General features: G+C 41.7%; 2 protein-coding genes across 4 annotated transcripts in view; both read right to left on the bottom strand.

The window, feature by feature from the left end:
• The window catches only part of stat5a (signal transducer and activator of transcription 5a), a 34,085-nt gene extending 23,834 nt beyond the window's left edge, over positions 1-10,251 (bottom strand). Inside the window, exon 1 of one of the 2 annotated variants that reach the window (XM_019866458.1) lies at positions 10,085-10,251. The gene's annotated coding sequence lies outside the window, so the exon portion shown is untranslated. The remainder of the gene's footprint in view (positions 1-10,084) is intronic. The other variant, XM_019866457.1, reaches the window with a different exon arrangement.
• Positions 10,252-13,244: 2,993 nt separating this feature from the next.
• Positions 13,245-19,067, bottom strand: part of stat3 (signal transducer and activator of transcription 3 (acute-phase response factor)) — a 14,116-nt gene continuing 8,293 nt past the window's right edge. Inside the window, exons 17-24 of one of the 2 annotated variants that reach the window (XM_019866455.1) lie at positions 18,514-18,566; positions 18,314-18,408; positions 18,089-18,228; positions 17,733-17,951; positions 17,612-17,654; positions 16,612-16,671; positions 14,633-14,736; positions 13,245-13,812 (exon numbers count right to left, since the gene is read on the bottom strand). In XM_019866455.1, coding sequence (XP_019722014.1) covers positions 13,748-13,812; positions 14,633-14,736; positions 16,612-16,671; positions 17,612-17,654; positions 17,733-17,951; positions 18,089-18,228; positions 18,314-18,408; positions 18,514-18,566 — 779 coding nt within the window. In that variant the 3' untranslated portion in view covers positions 13,245-13,747. The remainder of the gene's footprint in view (positions 13,813-14,632; positions 14,737-16,611; positions 16,672-17,611; positions 17,655-17,732; positions 17,952-18,088; positions 18,229-18,313; positions 18,409-18,513; positions 18,567-19,067) is intronic. The other variant, XM_019866456.1, reaches the window with a different exon arrangement.

Genomic DNA, 19,067 nt, shown 5'->3' with positions numbered 1-19,067 from the left:
GGAGTATTTTGGTGGTCCGCTCGCTGACGACGTCTGGAAGTGAGCCACAACAAGTTGTCAAAAAGAAGATCTGCCAACGGCATTTCAGCGACAGTGTTTTGCCAACATTTCTAGCAGATTATCAAAATAGTCTCAGTACTAGAGATAGACTGATGTGTTGTTCACATTTGACAGCACGATTAATAATTACCTGCACATTGATTTACAATCACTTTTTTACTTTGGGAGAAAATGTGTCTCATGAATTTGAATTTTTTATTTTATTTTTTTTTGGTACAGTCGTGTTAAACAAACAGCGGAGCTCAGCCTCTGGCTAGCGGATGTCAAAGTGAGCGATATGCTTATGGCAGTAGATTATGTCAAACGAACGTGATGCAACCGCAGCTTTCAGAGGCTTGTAAACAGTCTCGTGGGATGAAGCCAAACCAATAAATACTGCATTGCCGCTGTTTTTAATTGGCTCATAAATCACCCTTTTCAAACGGCAATAATCTGTTGAGTTCGTTTCCTAAGAAGACAAAGGGTGGGTTTTGCATGTTCCTACAACGCTACGAGTCAAGCTTTGAATTTATTGTATGCATAAGGGGTGTCAAATTCATTTTTGTCGCGGGCCGCTTTTGAGTTACGTCTTCCCTCGGAGGGCCATGATGACAGTGAAAACCACAAACATGTTTATTCGCATTATCGCATGATTACTTGTAAGGGTAACAAAATGATTGCAAAATGTCAACGTCGTTTATTACAGATGACAATTTGACACTTTGGTACATTTTTGTAGCAAGGATCATGCAAGTTGACACAAATTATTTTCTTTCGGAGGGGCCACATAAAATGATGCCGCGGGCCGGATCTGGCCCCCGGGCCTTGAATTTGACACCTGTGGTATACATGATTTTGTTCATGCCGTCCATTTTGGAGAAAATGTAAGACTTATACGTGCGCCTTTTTTGGTCGTGAAAATCCGGCGATATATCTTTAAAGACTCACAAGCTTGTTTTCAAAACTGCTGGAAACGGATTCCACAGATGTGTCATGTGCAACAAAACAATTTGCTTCTAAGAACACAATATTTGCAGAGTGATACCAACACATTAGTGGGATAGTTGCTTATGAAGCAAAGCGGTCCCTGGAGTTTTAGGTCACCACGGGCCACCGTGTTACTGAATATCTAAGAGGCCCAGACCACTACGAGTAACACACATCGTGCATATACATGATAAGAGACTGTTGTGACGAGGGCGCCACACACGCTTGGGCTCGCCACTGTATAAAGAGGAGCGAGACGTCCAAAAATCAATGTTTTCCGTCGCATGAAAAGAAAAAGAAAAAAAAAAAGGATGCGCTCCTAGATTAATTTACAGTGAGTCAATCGCTTGGCATTCACGCGTAATCCAGTTAGCGAGCCTTCTTTAACGTTGTTAAACAATTCAAAGCGGAGCCTATTCTTATTTATTTATTTATTTTTGACTTCAACCCCCTCTCACCAGGTTAAACCCTCATCTGGGGGGCTGGGGGGGGCTCATGTCATCGCCCAGCCGCGCCGGCTCAATTTTTGTGACCTTTACACCAGCTGAGTGAGCGGCGTCATGTTGTATCAGGTAGTGAGCGCGTGGCGGTCTGCGTGTGCATGTGTGTGTTGGTGGAAATAGGGGTTATGTAATGTTTCAACATTCACGTGACCACATAGTCTGAAAGAATGAGCGTCTGGCATCAAATAGAATATCGAAGCTGGGCCTTTTGAGTTTGTGAAATGATTGAATCTGGAGTGGACGTCATGAAAATAATCACGCTAGCGTGGATTTAGCAATATTCGCTGACATTCTTTCTGTGTCGCATGTCCAGTTTTCTTGCCTCGGTTCATATGAGCAATGGATTTGCTCTTTCATGGCTGTAGAGAAAATACGTTTTCAAAAGAATATAAAGGAAATTGACTTTTTGTTTAACGTTTGTGTACAAATAGTTGGCTTGCTGTCGTGCCTGGCCACCCATCAAATATGAAATCAAACAACCACGCACTGTAAAACTTTGATCTACGTATTTCTTAAAATCTATTTGTGTTACGTAATAACTATCCCCACCGAGTTTCTCCACCTGTGACTTAACAGCTAGACTGGATGAAGATCCTCCATATTTCATCACCGGGCATCAATCTACACGCACAGAAGAACAATCATGTCAAAGCCAAATTTCTCTGAAGTTAACAGTATTAACCAGCGTTTGCTTCTGATCAGTGGCCCGTACTTGAATGTTGACAAATTGGTCGAGATGGGGGAGGAGGGTATTTCTGTTTGGCGACGTCTGCTGTGGACACCACACACACACCCACACACACACACACGAATGAGTTCCATTAAGCATAAGCATTTGGTGGCTAAAAACAGTTTGTGCTTGCTTCGGGGGGTGGTATGGTGAAATTAGCAAGGGGTGCTTTTGAGCAAGAGCCACTCCATTTGCAGTCCCGACGCGGCGGGTAAACATCTCCTGTTCTTTCGGGAGTCGGAATCTCCGGAAGTCTCCAATAATACCACAAAAAAATAGAAAGGTACTGAAACAGTCACCAAGTTGGTAACACTGAGTAGCTGCTCGCTTCGTTGCAATGCCCTAAACTCCGCTCCCGGTGGTCATGGTCGTTGTCTACTTCTCCTGGATACGGTTGTAGGCAAGATGGTGCCTAGTCCGCTCTCACATAATATGCATCGTGAACGGCGAAAGCCAGAGGTGTCAAATTTGGTGTTGATTGAGGTCCGTTCTCATCTAGTTGCCAAACTTTGTGGCTTCGTTTTTTTATTCCACATCCGATCTCGCTCCTTTTCCCACCGGGCGTCTTAACTTGGTAAACAACAGTTTCAGCCATTTTGGAGAAGCGCTGCCCGTTGATCCTGCGAGCTCATCACAGGCCAAAGGTCCGGTAGCTGCAATTTCTCACATGCATTATCTCAGGGTAGACCACGACCCATCCCCCCCGTCCCCTCTAGACTGTTACTCTACTAGCTGCGGTCTCCCTGCCAAGCACTGTGCTTTCAGCAAAAGGTCAGCTCCACCTTTACCCGACAGAGATCTTTGGCTCGCAAAACCGGCAGGCTGTAGCCATCTCGACCACTTAAGAGCGCTTCAATTTGCTTGGACTAAAACTCGGGTGGTTTATTTTTATAAGTTGACCCTGGACGACACCGTAACTGTTGTATGGCTCGTAGAAAAGCATAGCTCTGGTATTCAAAACACACTCTTTGGTTACTCAGCACTTTTCGAGATGGTACCGATCTAAAAACAGGGGACGCGGTGAGGAGGGGGGCGGGGGGTCCCGCCTGAGGGCCAGAAGAGACTCTGCCAAGGGACACGATGTCATGACCATGTCTTCTTGGAAGAAACATGACTGGTATGCATTGATGATGACATGATGTCCAGCTGTTGCCGCAACAGGAAGAACTGAGGTTTGACAAACACTAATCTGGCAAGAGGTTTGACAAAATTTGGAAGTGAAATTGGGAAGTGGATTTAAAAGTATGTGGCATGCTTTTGTCAAAACACCCCAAGGATAGAAGAATTACATTCATCCTCTTAGCGCCAATATTCCCCACTGTCGCCACCTCAGGGACTCTCCATCTGCTTCACACAATATGAGAGGACGACCAAAATCTCCGCGTACATCTTATCGCCGGATTTCATTTGAGGTTTTCACGGCATATTTTCCTAGCTGTTGGGAACAGTAAGGAATCAGGAGCTCATTCCCAACACCACCGGCAATGTTCATCCATCCAGGTGTTTTTTTTCAGCAGTCTTCGTCAACACCAAGCAGGCGCTCGAGAACTCTCCAGAACGTGGTTATTTATTTCCGTCCTTTCCAAGTGATGTTTGATTTTCTTGCACTGCTAACAAATCAATTCTGGAGTAAATGTCAATCGCATTTCGTACTCCAGACAGTATTATGCTTTAGCCGGGTGTCATGTGGATGACTGAGTAGAAACCGACGTGCGGTTCTACTTCCTGCTTTACTTGCAAATCCAGTTGGCTTGATTGGGACTGGCTCACTGAGCTAATTATCGACTGGTATTCCAGCCACTGGAGTCTGAAAGCGGATATATTTTAGCGGCGCAAACGTGTCCTTATGTGTGGGCATAAGGGAGACATCGGCATGCTCAAATGAACTAGCGAGGTACCTACTGTCACCGTCTACCCGGCATAATCTTGTCATTGTTATATACTGTTTATTTTGTTTGAGCAACAATGCAAAATAAACCACAGTGTAGGTTGAAATTCTCCGTTCTATAGGAATTATATTTCAGGGAGCGGGACGGAAGAGCGTGAGATAATGCAAAATTCACAACATGAGCCAGTGTGACGCGGCACAAGGCATGCACACGAAATATGTTCTCCGGCCACCACTGCCCCTCCCCAGCGTTTTATTTACGACGGCATGTGATGGATTCAAATGGCCCGCATGCCTGCGAGGGGCAGTGGCGGGCCTCCGAAGGGGGTTTGCACTGCCAATTTTTTTTTTCACAGTGCAAGCCGTTGACAACCAAATGTGCATTCTCCGAGTGTGAAGTTTATCATGACAGCTTTTTTGTGGCCCTCGAGTGGCACACTGCAGCTCTAGAAGAAGCCGATGGTGTGAGAAAGTTCGAGTTAGAAGGCTTACGTATCAGAAGGTGGCAGGTAGAAGACCCAATTATGGACTTACACACTCACACCTCGGGACAATTTTGAGTGTTCAATCAGCCTGCCATGCATGTTTTTGGAATGTGGGAGGAAACCGGACTACCCGGAGAAAACCCACGCAGGCCCGGGGAGAACATGCAAACTCCACACAGGGAGGCCGGAGCTAGAATTGAACCCGGTACCTGTGCACTGAGGTTGACGCGCTAACCACTGGACCGCCCTTGAATGAAACATTCGCATTAAATTTGGATACTGCTCAGGGTTGTTATGCTGTAATTCTGGATTCTTGGTGTATTTTAACCCCAAAAAAACCCAACAAAAAAACATGCCAGATATTACCAAAACGCACAGAAACTGTTTGAAATCATGACAATCAAGGTTGTCTTCATTAAAATCCGCTAAACTGTGTATGGAATGGATACGAACGGTTCTGTTCTAACCCACTACGTAACTAGTTTTGGGGAAATTATCATCATAACTTCCACAATCCTTTTTTTTTTTTTTTTGATAAACAGATGCTTCTTTCAGTAATTTTACACAGATGTTATCTTCTTTGCCGGACGTGAGCTGAATCTAGTGAACAAACAGCTTTAGTTAGGAGCAAAAACAAGTGGACTAATGTGTTTTGGCTGCCTGCAGGAGCACACCGGCGAGGTTTCGAACCCGTGGCGCATTACGTCTGCTGACATGACTGCGTGGCCTGTTTCCACACAAGCCGCAGCGATATTGGCGGGTGAGCCATCCACTGGTTTGCAATAAGCCCGTAATAGGCTTTACCGTCGCAGTGACAACAGCTTCAGCAAGCGCACATCCTGCTCAACTTGCTGCTGGCGTTTCCACTGCACAGTGCGCTCCAACTCACAGTATGTGTAGCCTGCAGTTTCTTTTACGTAAAGATCCGTAACAGAAAAGAAGATGCTGCGTGGTGCTACACTGTCTATTTTCGGTTTCGTGGTTCAAAAAAAAAAAAGTATGTTGTGTTTTTCGGGTGTTACCTTGACCTTATTTTTTTGTCAGTCAGATTCATGTTGATTTAAAGGAATCTGAAATTGTCAAATTTAAATGAAGGTAAATAGATAGAGGGCGGCCCAGTGGGGGACTGATTTGCGTGTCCGCCTCACAGTGCAGAGGTGCAGGGTTTGATTTCGGCTGTGGCCTTCCTTTGTGGAGTTTGAATGTTCTCCCCCGTGCCTGTGCGGGTTTTCTCCGGGTACTTCAGTTTCCTCCCACATTCCCAAAACATGCGTGGCAGGTTAATGGAACACTCTAAATTGTCCTTAAGTGTGATTGTGAGCGAGAATAGTTGTTTGTCTATGTGTGCCCTGCAATTGGCTGGCAAACAGTTCAAGGTGTACCCCACCTATTGCCCAAAGACGGCTGGGATAGGCTCCAGCACACCCCGCGACCATTGTGAGGATAAGAGAATCAGAAAATGGATGGATATCAAAATATAGGTTGCAAAAGACCCCCCAAAATGTAGGAATAATAGAAATGATATTGTTTATTGCAATACAGGTTAAATTATTGCTTGCAAAAAACACTTGGAAAAAGGTCCTTGAAAAATGAATTGCATAGAAATCGCAATCGCAATATTGAGGGCGGGGGGGTCACAATTTGATTATTTTTTTCTAAATCATTCAGCCCTACTCTATACACTATCTTACAAAACAGAAGGGAAACGCAGAAAAACATGGCTACTTTTACAGCAGAGTGAATGGAAATTCGTCACCCAGTCAGGGGAAAAAAAATTCAGCCCTACTCTATACACTATCTTACAAAACAGAACGGAAACACAGAAAAACATGGCTACTTTTACAGTAGAGTGAATGGAAATTCATCACCCAGTCAGGGGAAAAAAAATGGTTTGGAGAAAGTTGACCTCCGTCATGAAAGCCTCACAAGTGCATCACAGTGTGCTGATGCCACAGGCAAACATTTTATTAGATTTCAGTGAGGAACGTGGTACTTAGCCATAATTTAATTTCAAGTGAAGAGGTCTAGCACAGTGTTAGCCATACAAAATGAAAAGGAGATGGATGGATAAAAAGGTAAAAATGAAGAAATAAATAGATAGCGAGGCTTAGCTTGAGCTTCAAATAACTGCGCCGCAAGTAGAAATATCCCAAAACTACTTGGAAGTCTGCGGCACGGTGACACCACAGCGCAGAGGTGAAGGGTTCGATTGCCGGCTCCGGCCTTCCCGTGTGGAGTTGGCATGTTCTCACTGTGCCTGCGTGGGTTTTCTCCGGGTTCTCCCACATTTCAAAAAAATGCACGGCAGGCTAATGGAACACTCGAAATTGTCCCTGGGTGTAATTGTGAGCGCGAATGGTTTTTCGTCTCTGTGTGCCCTGCGATTGGCTGGCAACCAGTTCAGGGTGTACCCTGCCTACTGCCCGAAGACAACTGGGATAGGCTCCAGCATGCCCGTGACCCTCGTGAGGATAAGCGGATTCGAAAATGGATGGAGGGAACTGGAAAATGAAGTAAAAAAAATATATCAATGACATCATCGGTCACTCGATGATGTCAACTGGACTCACGTCAGTGTCAAGCCATTTTGCTTTGAACTGCCACTTGCCGTAAACTAAGAGTCACATCACTCGCGTCTTGCAAATGTCACATGACCAAAACCAGAAAACAGGTTAGCCGTGATTGATTCTTAGCTGAGCCTTGACGCACTGTGATGCCAATTTCAGTCGACTGCAAGTGGCAGTACAAGGCAAAATGGCCGCCACCCAAGTTGGATAAAAACTGATCGAGTTTTCTGTCCAATTCATATTTCAGAAACGCAATATGAATCTGTTTTGTTTAGACCAATGCGGGCACTTGGAACATATTGTCAAGAACATTTTTGACTTGAATTTAAAAAAAAAAAACAACAATGACTCCAGACCACATCCATTCTGAGCCCGATTTAGGCCGTGGCTTCTCGTTACAAAACTTCTTAAAAACGACTGAAAAAGGAAGCTCGAAGTCGCCATCAAAGCTTTGCCACTTCCTTCACACAGCTCAGTCAAACCTTGTGTCATGTGTCGACGGTGGACAGGAGCGACTAAACCAAAATTAGTCATCTCATGAACCGGCCAAGGAAAATCAACCGATTAAGCACGGGTGCGCCTGGTGCCGGCGGCGGCCATGAGACAGCAAAAGGGGAGGCCTGCTCGGGATGTCAACAATCAGCAACGTTATTCGACAGATGGATCAGGCTGCTCCAGACTGAAAGCTGGTGGTCACATGACTGGTGGATTAGCGCAACTGAAAGAGGGTGGAGGTTTAAGGGGTGGGGGGGGGGTTGTCACCACATGCTTCCTGATCCTTTCCCTCACAAGTTTTACCGTTTTTCTTTCACTCTTGACGAGCCCGCACGTCTGTTTTGGATTGTTACATGTCGGCATCGGAAAGATTCAGCTGACTTCCTGTTTCTATGCCGGTCATTGACGAGAAGTGCTTGACAGGGTCTGACATCTTTGACTCATAGCTCGGTCACACCAACCAAAGAAAGAAAAAAAAAAGAAAAACAAAGCTTTGATCGGCCCACTTCCAGCTAATCACGACGTCAATGCTGAGAAAAGTTTCTCCCCGATGAAGCGGCATAGCCGCTTGATGATAGAGCACAAGCCACCAAGAAATTTACAATAGAAAATACTCAACGTCCTTTCGGCAAATATTTGAAAATGTACCTTTAAAGTGGACATTTTCATCCAAACCGGGGGAGGGCAAAGTATGGCTGACATGCCACATGTGTTGGGCTTTGGGCATTTACATTGTCAAGAGTCCTCTATTAATTGTTGCATTAATGTAGCTGTGTGGTTTTTTTTTTCTAATAAAATTGCCTAGTTGCAATATTGTGGGGTCATTTTTGTATTATCTCTGTCTTAAGATATCTGCACATTCTATTGGTTACAAAATTGTTACTTTTTTCAACCTCCGTGGATCGTGACGCAACATAAAAAAAATAAGTAAATACGGCGAGCAAGAGACAACCACGGTTATCATTTTGTTTGTTTGATTAATTGATGTTTTTTAACCTAGGGGACTTTCAAGTTGTAACGTTATCCTGGGAGCATATACAGCAATGATGCAACAGATATTTGCAAACCTACAGCCTGATTGATTGAAAAGAATTGTATAATGTCTCCGCTCCAAGAATGATTTGTGGTGAAGTCACCAGTCCTCCCTCAAGCGTCCAAAATACTGCTGCTCGCCTACTAACTGGAGCTCACAGGATGGAGCACATAACTCCAATTCTGGTCTCTCTCAATCGCTTCCGATATACTATACCTTACCTGTCTGAACTCCCCCACCTCTGCGTACCTGCCCGGTGCCTTGGGTCAGCTGACTAGACGACTGGAGGGATCAAGGACTAAGCGAAGGCTCAGAGGGGATCAAGCTTTTTCCGCTACTGTTCCCTCTCTTTGGAATGACCTTTCATGAAACATTAGGCAAGTAACCTCTGTACCGATCTTAAATACTCTGATAAAAACGTGTTTTTATTGTTTGGCTTTCGACTCAGCAAGACATTCGAGATTGTTTTACGTTTTTTTGAAGATACTGTTTTTATGTTACAGTATATGTATTTGTTTTCATATGTCTGATTTTTACTTGATGTATAGCCCTTTCTAGTGGTCATTTTTAAAGTGCCTTATAATTAAAGCTGAGTTGAGAATGTGTCTTGTGCCATTCCAAAACGATGACAAATTGTTCTGCATCTAATCTTTAAAAAAATGCAGATAAAATTGCATTTTTTTCAGTTGTCAGTGTAGTTGTCAGTAATTTCACTTTTCTTTAGCTTGTCAGTTCATGACATTACAAAACTTATGAGAACACATTCTTGTGTTGGAATTAAAGTAGGACGTTATTTTGTGTGCAGAGAAGTTTTGAGAACGAAGAGAAAAAAACTTTTTTTGGGTCGATCCGTACTTTTTACTTGCGATGTGCGTTAAATCAGTTCGACTTTCACCAGAGTATCTTTTACACAAGTATGTATATTTCTACTTAAGTACGGCGTGAGTACGTTTACCTATTTTCAATTTATAGATAACAAAAATGCAATATATTTACTTTTTCAATGACAGTGACGGTACTACCTTGCCCAACACAGTTACTGTTGCACCAAACATTAGCAAAACCACAAGTGACAGCGAAGACCAGTAAGCGTGGAGGTAGTGGCGGTGGTGGGATGGGAGGGGAGGGGGCAACAACAGTGATGCCCTCAGCCGCCTGTTGAGCCTCGACCGGCGGACACATCTGCACAGAGGCCACCCTTCGCCTCGCCGAACAAGTTTGTTTCCAAACGTTGCATTGTATTTGCGTGCCGTAATAGTTGAGGGTCAAGTGGCACGCAGGACGTTTTCCCCACTCCCTCCCCTCTCCTCACCCCCCCGAGAAAAGACTCAACAACACTCGTAAATGTCACGCTTACCTCCGTGGGGCGACGACTGCCGCGCGGCTCTCCTGTGCTCTGGTGCGGCCACAAGCTGCTGTGACACGGGGAGCTTTTTCTCTCTCTCTCTCTCGACCTCTCAATGGGTAGCAGGGTCAGTCGGTGGAATTTGTTACAGTTTACTGACCCCTCTCTCTCTCTCTCTCTCTCTCTCTCTGTCTCTCTCTCTGTCTCTCTCTCGCTTTCTCGTTGCCCCCGCCCACTTCCGGTGTCACTCACTGTTGGTGAGGTTTAACGACGACGTGTCGAAGTCAAAGTCGCATTCGGAGGCACTAAAAACAGCACCTTACAACAGTTATTTGGTCAAGGCATCCATTATACGTTCGATAAATCAAACCACACATCACGAAAATAAAATGTTCCTAAAATTCGCGACTTGTTATTATTTTGCTCCTTCCGAAAAGTCAGTTTTCCCCAAATTCAACATTTTCAAACAATTATTGCCTCTTCGTTTTCAATCGGACATTCAACATAACATCACCTTTTCCATTTGTAATTCAAAACATTCAGCACATTTAAATCACCATGGGGACAATTTTCAATTGGCCAAAAATTCCCACTGACCCAAAACTCAACAATTTCACCACTAAAATTCCCATTCCCCCCAAAATCCTCATTCACTCCCAATGACACATTCAACAAATCCGATTCAAATCATCGTTCCCATTTAAAGGTCAAAAAATTCTGCACATTTAATTCACCCTGGTAACGATTTTCAACAAACCAAAAATGTCCTTGTCCCACAAAAAAATCCCCATTCATTCCCATTCCACACCATTTAATCCGAGTCTGTCACACTCAACATCATTTCATATCATTCAGACCTTGTTCTAGATTTTTTTCAGCATTCAAGCATTCACACACAACAGGTCGATCCATAGGTTTGTTGTACCGTTCTCAATCTAATGAAATAGCATGTGAGTGTTCCACCTGTCACTAAATGCAGTGTACTGTTTTTAAGGGCTTTAATATGACAGCAGCACTACTTCTACCGGCAAGACCTTTGGGAGTTTTGGTTTTAGTGGTCTCCCCCTTTCCACTTCTCGCTCCACTGGAGAAACTCTGCTTCGTTTTCCTCATAACTGCAACAAATATGAATCAAGGCTGCAAATGCTCTGTCAGAAAGTAGAATCGTCCATAGCAAGAGAAGCATGTTGAAGTGGCTCTAACCGATTTAAGACGGAAATAATAATCGCTTGAAATAAAGATAACTTTTAAAATCAAATTTTCATGAAATATCAGCAGACCAAGCAGTTGCTGGTATGTATTGTATACAAGGTTGTGAACTACTGTTGAATATAATTTTTCATTCAAAAGTTTAATTTAAAAAATATTACAGTACACACATTTAAATATTTGTACTTATAATAAAATACATACAGAAAAAAAGATCATTAAATGTATTTGTATGCATGGACACTTGAATGTGAAAGTTGTCTACCTTTCTTCTTATTTATTTATTTATTACAAGTACATTTTTATATGTGTTTATGACCTTCTACTTCTAATAAATACATACATACCAAAAATATTTAATATAAATATATATATAGGGCATGAAACAACATGTTTCTACTTTTTAACCATGCAAAATAGTTGTAATTTATATGTATTCATTTTAAGCATAATTTTTTGAATCATTCATTTTTTTGTATTTGAATGTGGTAGAAATCCGCTATGTATTTAAATCACTATTCCTTGGACTGATTAGTACACAATTAAAAAAAGAAGCAAAGCCATAAAATATACCGCTTATAATTCCACTTGATTAAATATAAGCTACTTCAAACATAAAATTTTAGGATTTAAAAAACAACAACAACAGAAACGGATAAAGCACCTTTACATTGCTCTCTATATATAATAATATAAAATATAATAAATACATTGGAAACTAATGATCGATTGATCGTCATCCCGAACAACAGTGACCCCCTCGGGCTTAAAAGTGAACTACATTTCATTTCACAAACGCACAGAGGAGAAAGGTTAATTCGTTTTTAATTGGTTAAGTCATTATTTATTTTCCAATTAATCCGATGTTTTTGTTGCATGTCGGGTTTTCGAACATAGCTCTAAAGGTTGTTTTTCAATTTAATTGAATTATTCAATTGACTTCATTAATGACATTAAACTCAAGAACAAATTGCAACAAGGTGTCAAATGTTAATTTAAAACCTGCAATAAAATGACTTCATGAACGAAAGCAAATAGGACGTTTCTTCTGTTATAATCACTTCAAAGTGCAATTCCGAAAAAAAGAATTAAAAAAGGGGCGGTGGTGTCTCGAGATGATGTCACGGGGCTTTTTTATCAGTGAACTGACGAGAAATTAAATGACATTGAGGGAAAGACTTCTCGGGTGTCGCTCTGACAGAATGAAAGTGAAAATAGGAAGTTTCATTTTTATCTTTGCGTGCGTGCAATATCCAAATAAAGAATGGCACCCACACCGAGACCTCACAAGCAAGCCCCTGCAGAGCTCTTTTCTTCGAATCATGTCTGAGTTCCTTTTTTAAGTTCCAATGAATTTATTTCACCAGTGCATTAATTTAAGCAAATTAAGTAGACATATATTTAAACATTCATTCATCGTATTCAAATGTATTGGACCTTTGTGCATGTCAAATGATTCTGAATCAGTGGAAAAGTTGCCTATAAGGAAAGACTATATTTATTGTATAACCGGTCTTCCTCATATATGCTTTTCTAAGCACTCAGCATCTGTGTAAACCACTAAAACATAAAACACAATGACAGCAAACAAATCACATTTAAAAAAAATAAGATGAATAATAATATAGTGAAACATTGAACCTTGTAAATAGAAACAAATATAGCAATGTTAACATAAATTGAAGTATATTTCATGTTTCGACAATTAAAAGATAAACCCTGATAAATTGTCCTATTTATTTAAGATTTTTTTTGTCCAAGCCTTTTTTTTTTTGTTCATGTCAGCTGTAATTATTGAAATATATTTTGCACATATTATTCTGTAAGCTTCCACATTGAAACGTAATATGATTTTACATTTTCGTGTGTATTCATTTTTATTATTTTAACAATGAGACACTGCTGGGTGAATTTGTTTTTATTGCCTAAATATAATGAGTAGTAACACTAACATTTGTTTTTGTACAGGAAACAATTGTTTAACATGGCAGTTGTGCTCCAAACAGTCATTTGGAAAGAGATGCACAGATTTTTAACACCACACCTTAGGAGAAAGAAAATATAAATCAGGCCAGATCCAAAGCAAACATGTTGATAAGCAGAAGAGTGCTGATAAAATAAATCTAAGTACTGGTATGTACATATTGTTTTAGAGTGCTTGAAGGGGAATATGTTAAAAAAATGGCAACGACCACATTTGCATGATTCCATTCGGCAGGGATGAAAAGTGAGACACAAAAGTATTCTTTTTTTTTTTTTTTAAACAATGCCATAGCTTATACGACAATGAATCTCTCGCGACGCACACACATTCATTTCGAAACATACACTTGAAATTGATATCATACTTGCATGCCACCAATGTGAGGAGACTGTTGAAGGTGACAGACGCATCACAATCAACAACAGTGTAGGTGGAAACTTGTGTTACCATCTTTTCTCTGCAAACACTCAATCAATCTAAACTCAAACCAAGTTGGATGGGTTCACATGCATGGGAGAAGCTACATCCATGTCCAGAGTCAGGGATTCTGTGGAAGAACAAAAGCAGTCGAGTTAGTTCATGTTTTGTTTTGGTTTTTACTTCACTTTAGTGTGGGGTTCATATCATGTCAATGCGTAATCTTATCGGTCACAATATTGATGAATCACTGCACAGGTTCTTTTTTTTTTTTTTAGCCCTTTCTAGATTCATTTAGAGGCGACTTCTTATGGGGAATTCGATGGGCTTAAGTGGTGCGACAACTCTATTGTCACACTAAATAGGAAAGAGAATTAAATGTGCGTCTGCTAGCTTAATGCAAACAAAGAAAATTGACACGCTGATAGAACTACCGTCGCGATGTCAGCAGTTCAAAACCTTTGAAAAATGTCATATTTGAACTTCATTAATACACACACACCATAAAACAATAGATATATATTATGTATCCTCTGCAAAAACAACTAATGTTACAGTGCTAAGTTGCAATGGGCTTTTTCACCATGAAGTCGACATGTAGCCTGTCTGTATGTATTATACTGCCCCCTAATGGCCAAGCCGCACACGAAAAGGATAAACCCAGTAGTTACTGTAAAGCATGAAATCTGTCAAGTTCCTTTTTTTTTTAAATTAAAACATGTTATAGTTTTTTGGGGGGGTGGTTGATGGCATTCAATTCATTTTATGGGGAAAGACGATTTGAAATTTACATAAAAAAAAAAAACTAGTCTTTAATTGAGTGAATAATTATGTTCATCGAACCGAGTCCAAATCCTCCTTTCTTTTCATCCTAAACATGGACATAAGATGTCCCTGACATTGTGGCAGCTGACCGTATATGTACGAGTGTGTGTTTCTGGCTAACTCACCCAGATGTCCTGGATTAGCCTCCGCTTCATTGGGCATCAGCGAGTCCAGAGTGCGCGGAGACAGTGAGAGTGAGAAAAGGTCGCTGGTGTTGCCCGAGTTTGTCCTGGCGAAAGACAAAAACAAAAAAACAACAACAAGCAATGACATCACTGGCTTCAGTAGACAGCCATGGACACACAAACACACTGACATGCTAATTGGGTTAGCTGATTGTGAGATGTTTCGCTGAGTGCTGTATAAAAAATGGCAATGAAAGGGAGCGACGAAGGAAGAGGTAGTGACATTACAGACTCACTCATCCCAATCAATTGATATTGTACCACAGCGATTATAAATGTTGACCCACTAATACCGTATATTTGTGCCGTAAAAGAGGCGGCATGGCACCTGTGTATAAGGGAATGCCGGGGCATAGGACTGATGCTGAACACCCGCTTCTGCCCTCTTGCGAAAAAATGGATTGAATAAATCCCACTTCACTGGGTTCTGCATAAACAGCACTTGATCGTATCAGAGCCCTAACAGTCAGGGATAATAGAGATTAATTTTCCACTCTTGCCACTCCCACGTGATTGCATGATGTGTGTCGCCGTGTGACAGCCAGGGTAAGAATACTTTTGGATTTTTCATTGTAGTTAGTTTTTCATTTTGTTTTGAGTTTTGTGTTATAAATCAACTTAGATTTATTTCATATTTATTGCAAATATTTATTGCAATTTAAAAAAAAAATCACGGTAAGTATGTAAGTTTGTAAAAACTCAACAAAAATATTACTTATTACTTTTATTTTTTCAAACAACCACCCGCAAACAAAATACAGGTACTGTATAAAAAGTCCAGGTGCAGTGCATAATAGTGCTTCGATAGCTAGTGCATCGTAACGTTAACGTCTTGAATGAAGCAGGATGGTCTGGCTTTCCATCCCTTGTTTGCCATGTTGCCAACTTCTAAAGGAGATTTGCTTTTATATGTGAATCATAGTCAAATTGGGTGCTTGGTAGGTACGCAATAGGTAGAAAGACAGATAGAGAGATAGACAGAGTACATAAACTTAAACCCAATTCTATTGTGTACTATTTTTTTTTATAGACAGTATTTATTTTTCATATATGAACCACAAAAGGAGAGCACGAGTTACCTAGCATAGTGTAGCATCACTTAACCCAGGCTGGGTTCAGTGACAAAAGCTGGGAAGCCACAACAAACACATCAAATCGCCTCGAGACCGGCTTGTCGCCAAGGTGCAACGTCATTTGGTGTCGCTCTTTTACTGGCTGCTGCCAAATGGCGTCACTTCTAGGTGACACACAGTCAAAAGTGCCACAACTCCCAGGGGACTGATCGACAGGGGTGTAGTGGGCGTGGTACGCGGGCGGGGGTACGCCGTCCACCCACTTCTCCCGACGCCACATTCAATTTTTATTGAAATGTTTGTTGATCATTGTTCTAATGCGAGTTATGCTTAATAACGTTGGCCTGTGATTATTTTGGAGTAGTAAAACATTAAATTTAACGTTAGTTCAACTGGTGTTGTAGCCTATGATTGATGTTCTGCATGTATATATAGAACATCCCAGAATCGCGTACACCCACTTAAAAAATCCCCACGACACCACTGCTGATCGACCTTGCTTCTTGCGGCTAACGGCTGTGTTGTAATTCCGAGATAGATTTCAAAGCTATGCAAAAGGCTCATGTATTCATTTGACAAAAAAGGAAACGGAATATTTTCAAAATAACTCTAGTTCTTGTTTGGGGTTTTTTTTCAATTTTCCTTTTGGGGATTTCATTTTGTTAACTATAATGTCCTTGGTAAAAGCACATAGTTGCGGAAATGTGTAACGCTTATCAAGCTTATCAAGCACCGCATTGCTTTGCGATAGTGTTGATGGGTGAGCTGATTATGGGCACACACAAACACACGCACACACACACACATATACAGTCCCTACATGCCCCGCCCCACCAAAGCGCCTACCCCGGGAATCCGTTCCCAAGCAGCTCACTGTCCGGAAAGTCCATGAACACGGAGGGACACCTACGGAGACAGGTCAGGCGTGTGTGGTCTTTTTTGTATTATGACTTTCAAACAGCAAATCTGCTTTTGAAGGACTCAACAGTCTGAAACCACCTGACAATTCATCCGTCCATACACCTAACCAACGCGTGGCATCGTTACTCACAATTGGCCCTGCTGACCAATTGTACTTTCTCAAGTTCTTTTTTTCCCAAGTGTCTTTTTTTTTTAAACACGTTGAGCTTTTAAGACCACCGCACTTAAAGCCAATCAGAGTACATAACTGAATTATTCTTTTTTGGACCGCTACGATCACATCAGATTGATTTGTCAAATCAAATCTAACGTTAACATTCATCTGTAATTTAAAAACAAGTACGTCTACTCACACGCGCGCGCCCACACACGCACATACAGTACACACACACACACACGTCCTTCAACATCTGCCAATCAATTCTTGCACACGTAGTGTGAAGGTGTTCGTATATTCATATCTACAGATAAATATCTGAATGCCAGTTTGTTCACACACATCATATAAACAGCCACTTGTCCATTCGTTTTCGTACAAACACACGCATGGGGCTCTATTTTCGTACACATGCAAAATGTCTGCAGATGCCGATTTTCGCATCAGGCTCACTGGGCGTGTTGGTCAATTTGGCAGACCGGTCCCCACTGCTTTGATTAACCTAGATTGATGTCAGTTGTGACCACATCCACAGCGGCAGAGCCCTCCATATGCACACAGGATTTACGCTGGTCACGAAAAGAGAGCCCCATAATTGAAACACCTGTCAGAGTTCCAGAGTGTTCGTTGACTCCGACGGTTCCTATTTGTTTTCAACATTAGTAATTCAAATAACAGTAAAGACTTCACAGAGACACATGGTAAAAATTCAGTGTCTCTGCATAAATCTCAATATGGACACAGAAGGAGGTTAAAAGTCATACTCACGGGGTAACGCAGATGAACTTGGTCTTCAAGTACGGCTGAATGACTGGTGAAGGAAAAGATGGAGTTAAAAAAAACAAGTATGATAATTACTCGATAAATGTGAGCATAAGCTGAGACGTACTACTTGTGGAGTCTCCCAGCTCGGGTTCAGGAGCAGCCTCCGGTCGACAGTACTTCCCGAAGGCTTCCTCCTTGGGAATTTCGGGATACAGATACACGAGGGGGGAAACCAGGATGTTGGTGGCATCCATGATTTTGTAGCCCATGATGATATCGGCGAAAGACATGTTGTTGAGTTGCTGCTTGGTGTATGGCTCCACCGACTGAATCTGAGTTTTGCCTGTCAGTGTCGAGAGTAGCTTGGTGTCAAAACCCAATACTGAGACCGCATCTCCCATTGCGACATCCTCCGACTGTTCGACTTTTCATTCATATGCACAGTATATCTACCGTAAAAATAAGCATGATATGCCTTACCGTTGATATCTTTCTCAACCCACGTGAACGTGATGCCGCCTTCCTTGCTGCTCTCACTGAAGCGCAGAAGAAACGTGCCCGGCGGTTTGGGGCTAAGAATGGCCCTCTCTCTCTCCTTGCTGATAAAGCCCATGATGTACCTGGAGGTCAAACAAGTACATATTTTAAAGTCTAAATGGAAGCAGAGGGTCTATAAATACCTACAAAATTTCACCACCCCCTTACCCCTCATTCCACAGCGCAAGGATGTACTTCTTGACCAGGTCGATGATGTTGTCTAGCCAGACCCAGAAAGAAAAGCCTTTACCGGCCATATTCTCCTGCAAGGAAATAAATTAAAATTTGTAATCAGGTCAGCAACAAGGTTCCAACATGGGCGTCCCAAAGGGAGTTAAACATGACAGAGAAAGAGCCAGCTGAAGTACCTTACAGAACTTGGCCCACGTAAACTGACAGCCTGAGTAGTTGACAGACGGCCCTGAAGGTAAAATGGAACAATTAGAGAGTAAATCGACATGTCATACAGGAGTTAAATTCAAGATCATGCGAAAATCTGCGATGGACAGAGACAATAAAACACCCCAAAATTCTGATTAAAAAGTGGTTAGAAAATACGGACTAATGGAATTTAAAAAAAAAAAGTTTTTTTTTTTTTTTTTTAGTTTGTCTTAAAAATGTTCCTCCCGTATACTTTTTGAAACTGATGTCAAATAAAAAAATAAATAACATTGTTTTAGAGAAAAATCTGTGACATGCCGTGACCACGATACAAGGGGGTTTCTGTGTAATATAGTCACTGTTGATACCGTGTACAAGGGGTCCTTGGTTTGTATTAGATTAGATTACCGTATTTTCACACCTATAAGGCGCCATTAAAAGTCTAAAATTTTCTCCAAAGTGGACAGCACGCCTTATAATGCGGAGCGTCTTGTGTATGCGCTGAGTACCAAAACCTGATAGAGAGCCGACACGCGTTTAT

The sequence above is a fragment of the Hippocampus comes genome, unplaced genomic scaffold (genome assembly GCF_001891065.2).
Source record: "Hippocampus comes isolate QL1 unplaced genomic scaffold, H_comes_QL1_v1.1 scaffold99, whole genome shotgun sequence".
In the NCBI taxonomy this organism is placed as follows: Eukaryota; Metazoa; Chordata; class Actinopteri; order Syngnathiformes; family Syngnathidae; genus Hippocampus; species Hippocampus comes.
The sequence above is the reverse complement of the archived record's forward strand: the minus strand, read 5'-3'. Positions and strand labels throughout refer to the sequence as shown.